The 9,605-nt window shown below is 37.9% G+C and overlaps 2 protein-coding genes across 4 annotated transcripts in view; both read right to left on the bottom strand.

Annotated features, from left to right (window-relative positions):
* LOC104764397 lies at nt 15-1,247 on the bottom strand. 3 transcript variants are annotated; one of them, XM_010487927.1, is made up of 2 exons: nt 1,036-1,247; nt 15-584 (listed from the first exon to the last, which is right to left on the bottom strand). In XM_010487927.1, exon 2 carries the CDS (start codon nt 548-550, stop codon nt 158-160), a length of 393 nt encoding a protein of 130 aa, XP_010486229.1. In that variant the 5' UTR covers nt 551-584; nt 1,036-1,247; the 3' UTR covers nt 15-157. The 3 variants fall into 3 exon arrangements, with proteins under 3 accessions (XP_010486229.1, XP_010486221.1, XP_010486236.1); XM_010487919.2 differs by having other exon boundaries at nt 1,123-1,247; XM_010487934.1 differs by having other exon boundaries at nt 964-1,042.
* LOC104764361 (callose synthase 7) overlaps nt 1,312-9,605 on the bottom strand; it is a 12,620-nt gene continuing 4,326 nt past the window's right edge. Inside the window, exons 13-41 of the mRNA XM_010487882.2 lie at nt 9,082-9,204; nt 8,886-9,003; nt 8,410-8,794; nt 8,123-8,183; nt 7,802-7,883; nt 7,668-7,717; nt 7,513-7,599; nt 7,310-7,414; nt 7,120-7,214; nt 6,942-7,023; nt 6,697-6,860; nt 6,466-6,589; nt 6,260-6,363; nt 6,000-6,111; nt 5,770-5,921; nt 5,481-5,590; nt 5,284-5,403; nt 5,131-5,199; nt 4,784-4,973; nt 4,592-4,703; nt 4,282-4,404; nt 4,090-4,208; nt 3,886-3,969; nt 3,566-3,678; nt 3,268-3,497; nt 2,355-3,152; nt 2,214-2,264; nt 1,884-2,069; nt 1,312-1,793 (exon numbers count right to left, since the gene is read on the bottom strand). Of these exons, the coding sequence (XP_010486184.1) occupies nt 1,548-1,793; nt 1,884-2,069; nt 2,214-2,264; nt 2,355-3,152; nt 3,268-3,497; nt 3,566-3,678; nt 3,886-3,969; nt 4,090-4,208; nt 4,282-4,404; nt 4,592-4,703; nt 4,784-4,973; nt 5,131-5,199; nt 5,284-5,403; nt 5,481-5,590; nt 5,770-5,921; nt 6,000-6,111; nt 6,260-6,363; nt 6,466-6,589; nt 6,697-6,860; nt 6,942-7,023; nt 7,120-7,214; nt 7,310-7,414; nt 7,513-7,599; nt 7,668-7,717; nt 7,802-7,883; nt 8,123-8,183; nt 8,410-8,794; nt 8,886-9,003; nt 9,082-9,204 (4,395 nt within the window). The 3' untranslated portion in view covers nt 1,312-1,547. The remainder of the gene's footprint in view (nt 1,794-1,883; nt 2,070-2,213; nt 2,265-2,354; nt 3,153-3,267; nt 3,498-3,565; nt 3,679-3,885; nt 3,970-4,089; nt 4,209-4,281; nt 4,405-4,591; nt 4,704-4,783; nt 4,974-5,130; nt 5,200-5,283; nt 5,404-5,480; nt 5,591-5,769; nt 5,922-5,999; nt 6,112-6,259; nt 6,364-6,465; nt 6,590-6,696; nt 6,861-6,941; nt 7,024-7,119; nt 7,215-7,309; nt 7,415-7,512; nt 7,600-7,667; nt 7,718-7,801; nt 7,884-8,122; nt 8,184-8,409; nt 8,795-8,885; nt 9,004-9,081; nt 9,205-9,605) is intronic.

Raw genomic sequence — 9,605 nt, 5'->3', positions numbered from 1 at the left:
ATACTATTACAACATTACAGAAAGGTCTTCATCCTTTCGATTACAACAAATATTGTACTGTATATAGTTGCAGGCTTTAAAGAACTTGCGCATTACAGCATATAACAGAGCATGATTTTAAGAGGGAAACTCTGTTCTAAACATATTAAAACGAAATTTAGGAAGAATCAGTAACCCAATCCTTTGGCAGTGAAGACTCGAAGATCTGAAACAGTAGGGCATGATCTCTCTTGTCTGGTTTTTTTGAACCAAATCCTTGACGCAGACCATGTTCCCTTCCTTCTTCCGCTATTCTTTTCCTAATAGCTACCAAAGAACTTTGTTTCTCAGAAGCTGCCTCGTCCTTGACATCTCCATCTTCAGTAATCTCTTCTCCTCCATCTTCGCGTCCGCCTTTCTCTGGTCTTCCCCACCATTTGTTTGATACAGTTGATAAAGCGCCTGATGGGAATCCAGATTTGAACTCGTCTAAAGCTGCCATTGTCTTAGTCAAATTAGCGTTAGCCCACACATTGGACTTCCCCCCACTCTTGTTTCCACCATGCTGCATCTTCGTCCTCGGTTATGGATGATGTTAGAAACCACTGTAATCAAGAGAAACATGAATCAAAAGGGAAAGAAAAAAGATACTAGTAAGCACCACTTTTCACCATTAGCTAATCTGGGGAACAAGACCAGCAGCAGATCAAGAAGAAGACTTAAATGTTATCTTCTTGAACAAAACCGCATAGAGAAAAAGGTTTGCAATCTCAAAAGCACAAAGACACATTACAGTAACTCTGCTACTCTTATGAACAAGACCCCAGAAGCTTCAAGAATCAAACATAGAGACTCAACTCAACACTTCCAGAAATCAATATGTAAGGCACCAGATCTGGAATCAGACAATAGTTCCCTAAACGACTCAAACGTTCGTTGGTTTCAGAAAAGGGCAGAGCTTTCCCAGTTTTCATAATTACATACCCAATGATTGCATTAAAACCCTAATTTCCATACGACTGATAAACCTTTCTTTCTGCATCCAAGATTACCTACCTAAAACGTGAACTTTGCTTTGAAACATTCGGTAGAGAAAATTTATCACAAATAGATACTGGAGGCACTACCGCATACGATACGTACCAAGAAAGAAGCTTCGTTTCGTCTATCTACGGATTTTCTCCACCGAACGGTTTTTCACTTTCTCAGGTGCTCTTCTTTAACAGTTTGGCTTTGAACAGAGACAAGGTTCAAAGTGTAATTTTGGCATTTAACTCTGATACATTTTACTATCCTTTTGAAAAAGACATCTTTTGTTAACAGACAAATTAATGGTTAAAAGCTTTTTGAATCATGTTTATATGTCCAAAGGAATTGTTTATACACCTACTTGAACAAATGGCCTAGGCTGAACAACAACATTTTCTATGAGTATGATGAGGTCTTATCTCAGGTGGTCTAAACATTTTTTTCTATGATCTCAAAGACAATTAATTATACAGCAATAACAGATGAAAAAGAATGGAGATGAAAGAAAAAATGGAGAAGTAGAAGAATAGAGCGAGCCACTACTTGGTGGAAGGTGTCTCTTTGTCTTTCTTCCCGGCAAGAATCATAGAGATCTGCAGACCGCGACTGAAGGCTTGATTAAACAACAATCTGGTCTGGAACTCAGACACAAATGGGAACCACGACAAGACCGCAATGGGTGTGAATATCAGAAGCCCCATTATGTACTCGTAAGCTCTCCCTAGCTCTTTAACCGAGTCCCAGAATCCTAATCCTTTGAACACGCTACGCAGCGCTTGCCCGATCTTCAAAAACATAGCAACGGATTAACAAACTTATCCTTCTACTGAAAGAAGGATTATTTTTGGGCAGCTAAGAAATTTGTGTGGACTTACAAGAAGAAGAGCCCAACCAGTAGGCAAGAAAGCGAGGATGGAAGCAAAGAGATCTGCGATCGTGAGGCCGCAAACTACAAATAATACAGTCATGACTGACAAGAAACCAAGGAAGAGAAGCGCCTTGAGAATCCTGAACATAACCTGAAAATCTGTACCAAATTTCCGTCTACCCATTGATACCATCTGTCAAATGGTTAAACAACACAATCATCAATGTGGAAAACAGATAAACCATTTGTTTTAGAACCATCAAACAGACTTGGCTGAAAATTTTGTGATTTGGAAGTGGGTGAGAAAGCTCAAAAAGATTTGTTTTGGAGCCTTTACCTTTAACACAAGAAGAACTGCCAGCAAGACAGCCCAAGAGAGTCCATAAACCTTAAAAAAAGAAAGGTGCAAAGTTGTTGGGGCTTCTCAAAGAGGGAGGCATCAAAGCTTATGCGAAATAATAAAGAGAAAATACTATACCAGAAATGTTGTGTGCCGGTGAGCGATGTTGAGATGGTAGACAATTCCATACTGGTAAAGGAGGAAACGCAGTGCGAGTAGTATCTCGAGAACCCTTCCTCTTAAATTTGTGTGCTTGAGGTGTTCTTGCTCTGTATCCCACCATGATTCCCAACTTTTGTCAAGAACTATTCCAATTCCACCGCGGTTTCCCATCCATCGTTTCCAGTCAGTCCAATCGTCCACCGTCTTTTGCCACTCAAACCCAGATGGGTTGAATATAAATGGCGCAAACAACCAAGAAGTCACCAGGAACCACATTGAAAATGTGATGTAAATGTAAAGACTTGAGCTACGGTATGAACTTCCATAAACTTGATACACAATTAGTAGTATGACCAACTCCAGTCCCTTAACAAAGTGGCTTCGCGAGTATAGTCTGTAGTTTTCCGCAAATTTAGCATGGAAAACAACAAACCCTCGACCAGTTGCTCGGTACTTAGAGCCTCCATGCAAAATCGTCCTTCCAAAGTAATGCGCTTTTGTTCCCAGCTGAAACGTGAAGAAAACAGAGGCAAGCTGAAGCTGCATTATAATGAAATCACCCAAGGCTGTTCGGAACCCTTTTTCTAGGCCAATTTCCATAACCATTGGTAGAACCATCAAAAAACCTAGCTGAAAAACAGATTGGGCTGCTAATGCCTCCTCGAGGGCTTTGGACTGATGTACAGTTGCACTTTGCATGATCTCCTTTTCCAATCCGCTCAATACCAGATAAAGACGCCCATAGAGGAACACATATACTGTGAGCACCGTTATCTGAAACAGAAAATATATGTTTTTTACTTCTCTGATTAGTCCAAGACTCCTACCATAAGTGTAGGGCAGTGTCTCACAAGAGGAAATAATAATTTCAATGAGGTATTAGGCATACCATGCTACTGAAATAGAAACCAACTGTGGTGAAGTAGAATGAGAGCATCCTGTAAAAATCAAACCGGCGTCCAAGTCGGTAAACGTCACGACTAAGTGTTTGTTCTCCATTGCCATTCGCAACTTTGGCTTCAAAAAACGAAATCTGATTCATCCCTACATCACGCCCTTTCCCTGCTTGAATATACTCGTGATGTGTGATGTAACCCCCACGAAGAGTTGAATTGTACCCTGGATGTTTACCATAATTAGCCATTACAAATATACAAGAAATAATGTTTGTCAAGAACGTTCTGTACCTGCAAAGATATCTTCGCTTAAGTTTATTATCTTTGAAGCCTTGCTAATGCCTCCCCTCGTGATGTGGAAGATTCTATCAAATATATCAGGATGGCCGTAATGGAAACGCACCCTGTAAAAGAATCGTGAGTAAGTTTCCAAAAATTTCAAGCTAGTCTTCTTTCCAGAAGAAAAAGATTCTAACTCTAAGATAATCTATTAGGTTTGATAATGCAGGGACTGCTACTTTAAAGTCAGATTTGAAGCTACAAATAGGAAGAATATATTCCCTAGCTATATTTAAAGTCAGATTTGAAGCTACAAAGAATAAGAAGAATACCTCAGAGGATTTGCTAGAACACGTTGACCAATGGTTACAAAACTTGTTTCTTGATTCGACATGAACCAAGCTAGGGATGAAACACTGCAGGGTCAGAAAGAAGTCAGACGAGAAAGAAATAGAATATTTCGATACTTTAGTGCCAAAATTAGGAGACATGAGCATTAAAATCAAGAACAACCGAACGTATGAAGAATCTCACACCTTCCAGTAAATATGTGTTCACGAATACCCAAAATTGTAGGATTTCTCTTGCCACGTCGACCTTCATCAAATTCCTGTAGTACATTTCTCATTTTGAAAGACTCTTCAAAGTAGTTGTCCTGAAATGAAAACAGGAATGAGAATATATTTGGAATCAACAATATAGTTCAGGGTTAGAGAGACGAAACCTACCTGATTCATGTCTATGGTCTGGAGTGCTTCGCCGCGAGTGAAAATGATGGCATGGTTTTGATTCTCCGGTTTTCCTTCGCCAATTTCAGTGGGAGGGCCGGGAAGTTTGATACGATATATTTCCTATAAAACCAAGAACAAAGTTCAGGACACAAAGGTTAGTAGGTTACTATATCTGAGTCCTACGTGGGACTGGCAATAAATAAGTATTTATAAATTTGATAAGTATTTCGTTGCGATCTAAAACCAGGTAAGCAAGGACGTGGGCTATATACATATGAACTTGTGAATATAAATTGCCTTTGCATACCTCATCTAATTTGTCACATCCTTTGAGCAACACAGAGTAGAATACTTTCTGTGATTTTCCATTAACTGTCTCCTCCCTTTCATCTATATAGGCAACACGCAAGGACGGATACCTAACCATAATATGTATGATTAAAACTAAGCTAGAAGAATAAGCATGAATTTTTTATTTCAAAGAGGAGAATTTTCTTACTTTAGCATGAGCTGTAAAATATTATTGTAACAACTCCGGTCCCGGCTTTCACTTGACTTTTTCTGGTTCCCATAGACCTGACATGACACGACATATGTGAATTTTAAATCTGCAAGAGCTCGTGCACGGTCACTAAAAGCCTTTTGATCATCTTCATTTGATTCTGAGGGAAGATAGCCACCATTGGTAGCTGCAAGATGAAAACAGAGTTCATAATCAAAGCTTCGTCGCAAGCAAGATTAACTTTACAAAAAGTTATTTGGAAGATACTTGGGCAGATAAGGCCAGACCACAAAATCTATAAGGTTAAAACATTCAAATTTTGAAAATGGATAGCAAGTACAAACCATTTTCTCCAGTGTATTCCTGGAAACACTGAAGTTCGAGAGCCACTCTGTAGTACATCATTCCCCTAACTAGAAATAATAAGGAATATTAGGGGCTGCAAAGCGAATACAACATATTGTTCAAGGAAATCCTACAGCGTTCTGATAGTATACCTGTCCTTGAAAGGGTCTGACCTCTATAAGATACCCATTGGCGGAGTTGCTCTGCCTTGTCTTTCTCAGATAAATTCCGTTTCACATCATTTATACGTTCACAATAATTTGACCATTCCTCTGTTATGCAGTAATTTTCATTCAGTAAACTTTAACTTTGTTATCAACACGCACAAAAGCACCAGATAGAAGCTTACCCGGATATATCCTCTGGAGGTAAAACAAAATAGTTATTCCATCTTCGTTTTCCTTGTTCAGTTCGTCCTCCGAGTAGAGAACATCCTCTTTGTAGTAAGGAGTTAAGACACTACACATAAATTTTGGAAATCAGTTGTTACTTGCTTTCAAGTTCATCTCAAATTAGTATTCTCCAAAAACCAACAGAGAGACAAACTTGGATCATGTCTCGGACCATTCTAACTTTCATTTATCAAAGCTGTGAGAGTCAATAGTATTTTTCACCGGGTATTAAGCTAAAACATGTACCTAAAGGATAACATGTCACGAACTCGGGGAGCATCTGGCATATTCATGAATAAGGAATTTGCAAAGAATGTCATACGACGACGAGCTTCCAAACTTTGAGGGATATTTATTGCGGATTCTTTAACAGTCACAAGTAACAAAAGTCTTACAACCTACAAAATTAGAAAGAAAGAATGAGATCCAAAAGCAGAATATATGGCTGTTCAAATTAGACATAAAAAATTGAGTACCTTTTCCCTCCAAGATATGTTCTGAGTCAAACGAAGATCTATCTTTTCAAACCTTTGTTCTTTTTTGTCGCTTTCAATACCACCACTCTGTAAATGAGCCCTTTCAAGGATTCTACAGGTAGAATGACAAAGCATGTTTAGGGAACTTTTCTGGGCCTACGCATTTAAGGATTGTTGGAAACTAGAGAGAAGAAAAACAGAGTAGCTTTTCTTGCACAGAAAATGAGGCAATATTTTACATATGAACTATCAGGACTTACTCGTGACCATTAACCATAACATCCTGCGTGATGATTTCAATAATATCCTGGAGAACATTGATTATCTGAGACTTGTAAGTTTCATCTTCATCATAATCACTTAGCTGTAAACAGGACCAAAATTCATTTAGAGAGGGGAGTACTAAACACAAAGAAATGGGAAGTATTGGTATTGGACTAGAAAAAATAATCTATATTTACATTACCAGGATTTTTAAGAATTTCTCTAGCTTGTCACTGAGCAAAGGCATACCAGTCATCCGGAATTCACTCAAAAATCTGTGTTGTTGGATGCTAATATCTACTTCATAGCAAATCTCCCTTACAATCCTAAATAGAGTGGGAGAAAGAAGTAGTATAGTTAGTAAGCCATCCCCAATTAGGTTAAAATGGAATGTTGGGGACAATCTAATAATGACAGAGAAAAGAGTCCTCACCGTTTATCAGATTCATCTTGAAGAAGACCATATATTATGTCTCGCACGGTTTCATAAGCCTCAACCACTGCGTAATGCATATAGTATTCACTTTTAATTTTCTTGAATAAGTCGACGTCCTCTTTTCCCTTGAAATCTTTCGCCATGTCTAATGCTATTGGAATCTATTACCAAAAGGTAAACACAGTTCAGCAAGAGAGTTATGGATGGTGTGAAGAGGTTACAGAGTGAGCTGTATTATTTACCTTGCTAGCAAGCAAGAAAGGAGGCCATTGCACAACAGAAACATCTCCAGAAGACGAAGGTACAAGTAGCAAATCTCTATCCCTACACACCAAAGAAGCAAAGAACACGAGTATGTTTATGAAATGAACTTAGGGGGCAACTGATGAGTCTATATACTAGAGAAAAAAGTCCTCAAACCTATCGCTGATCAGATCTTCATCCCGCATAGTAAGTATGAACTTATTCCACATCTGTGAGAACCTTGCTATGTCCTTTTCGTCCACCGTTTCGTCCTGCATTACTCAAACATTACTATTTCACCCACAAAATGAAATTTATTGGCATACACGTCTTATCCCCATTAAATTTGTATGTGTGCGACTAATACCAGGTGCCTTCTCTTTGCATGACCTAGAGGTAACGGAGTAAGTTTAGTACAAAAAGCATTTGGAACAAATTTAAATCTGGACCGCAACATTCCAAGTGTCCGTATCTGCAGAATGATAAATGAAGGTTAAATAACTAAGAAAAAGTATTACATAAGATTCTCATTTATAAAATTTTGCGTACTAAGAAAAGCGCAACAGTTACCTCCCCGAGATGGCTGAAGGCTCCATAAATCCCACCAAATAGAGTAGAGAATATGGCATACCATATTTGCGTATCCATAAAATAAACCTGAACATCAATTAAACTTCAGGGTATTGGAAATATTCTTTTTAAGTTATTCAATCAAGATTACTTACCAAGACAATCGGACCCCATATGGATATGATTACTCCAATGTTATGAGTGGCTGCATGAATATCATATACGTTAATATAATAAAAGCAGTTAATAACAGTGCATGAGGATGCTATGAATATAATCGGATCACTACCATTTGGAAAGAACTCGTGCCACTGATAATTTACGACATGCATATCCCATATTAGCTTCGTTGGGTTGACAAGAGGTAATATCTGTCCAGGCATCAACAATAATAAGTAAATGTTAAAGTATAACTGCAACAAAAAGATGCTTATAGCAAAGATTTAGACCATAGTAATGGCTACCACCTGCCTAATAGACATCATAAAGTGAAGGATTAGAAAGCTAAATGAGGGTATGGTTTATTGTAGACATGTAAATATGAGAGTCTACAATCATCAGAAGGAAAAAAAAATTGAGTTATAAGTGTCAGTACAAGAAGCTAATTCACCTCCACATAATAGCTGAAGGCGAGCTTGCTAAGTAACAGCATGACCCAAAAGAATGTATACCTAAGACCATATGAATTGAGAAGAATTAATCATCTGGAAGCATAAACAAAGTTGTAACCAATATTATCGTACCATGTCCAGTGTGCAGCAAGAAATTATTTGCAACAATAAAAACAAAGCATTCAGAAAAAGAACAGCAGCTAGCTAGTTTTCTCTCAGGAGAAAAAGGATTATAAGGAAAAGATTAGAGAAGATAACTACAACGAATAACATCATTTTTTCTTACTTGAAAAGTGCAAACATTTCTTCATGCATGCCTCTGCCAACATACAATTTTGGCTGAGCCCACCACATGATAAATGTGACAATCCGCATGTTTGATCGCTCCATGATTCTCCGCAGAGGTGGAAGTAAGAAAAACACAGCAGCCAAAATATTTGGTAAGACATATAAGGCAATAGCATAGTCGTATAACGACTGATGAAGCCAACTCCCAACCCAGTTGCTGAAGAACTTTATTAGTCCAGTTGGATTCTGGACTGACTTCGAGTAAGTAATTGGCAACATGATGGCCCACATGGCTGCCATTAAAAATTTTGTGATGTACCGCATAATTTGGGAAAACTTTAGGCTCTTCCAAGCACCAAAACTAAGAATCAAATCCAGTGTCGCTGCATTTCATTAAAGAACAAATGGCTAAGCCAATATGGTATAAACTTTAGCATATGGATAATGTCAAACTGAAACAGAATTAAAAGTTACCTTGTAGAAGATTAAGAAAAGCTGAAGTGATGAAGATGGTCAATACGTTTCTAAAGACATCCTCAGAAAAAATGGCAAGAATAGATCCTGACGGGTGCCATGCAACTATTATCATAGTCTGAAAAATCATAGAATTACTACACATATTTATGTAACAGAGCAGAAGTGAAGTGAGAATTCTAATCTACAATCTTACCTGTAGAGACAATATAAGGAACATCCACATTCGGTCGAAACTTCGATAGAGGTTCCAAAACGTGCGAGCTTCAACAAAATTAGTTTTGGGTTTCCTTTTTCCATGAGTGACTTGGTCATGTCTCTGCAATTAATAAAAACTCATTGGTAATTTTCATACAGGATGAAACCAAAAGTATACTGCGTTCAACTAAAGATGGATGATCGATGCAAGTAAGAATTTGAATATACAATAGGCTAGTCAATCCATCAAATGTTTCCAAGGTAATGAAAATGTCCCTATTAAAGATAAAGATTAAAACCATACTGCATAAAGTAGTAATAAACACACAAAATTAACACCTGATTCGGAAGTGGTGAGATCTCATCAGTGTGGATGAAAAAATCTGCCTTAAAGTTCATTGGCCATTTCAGCCTAAAACACCTCTTATCCCTGAGAATTTAAAATGAATGTGCTCACATAGCCACACTTGTCTAATATATATACATAACAGATCAAGCTAAGCTGACTCACCAAAAGTACTC

This window comes from Camelina sativa, chromosome 3 (assembly GCF_000633955.1).
Source record: "Camelina sativa cultivar DH55 chromosome 3, Cs, whole genome shotgun sequence".
Taxonomy (NCBI): Eukaryota; Viridiplantae; Streptophyta; class Magnoliopsida; order Brassicales; family Brassicaceae; genus Camelina; species Camelina sativa.
This window is presented reverse-complemented; position numbering and strand designations above follow the sequence as displayed.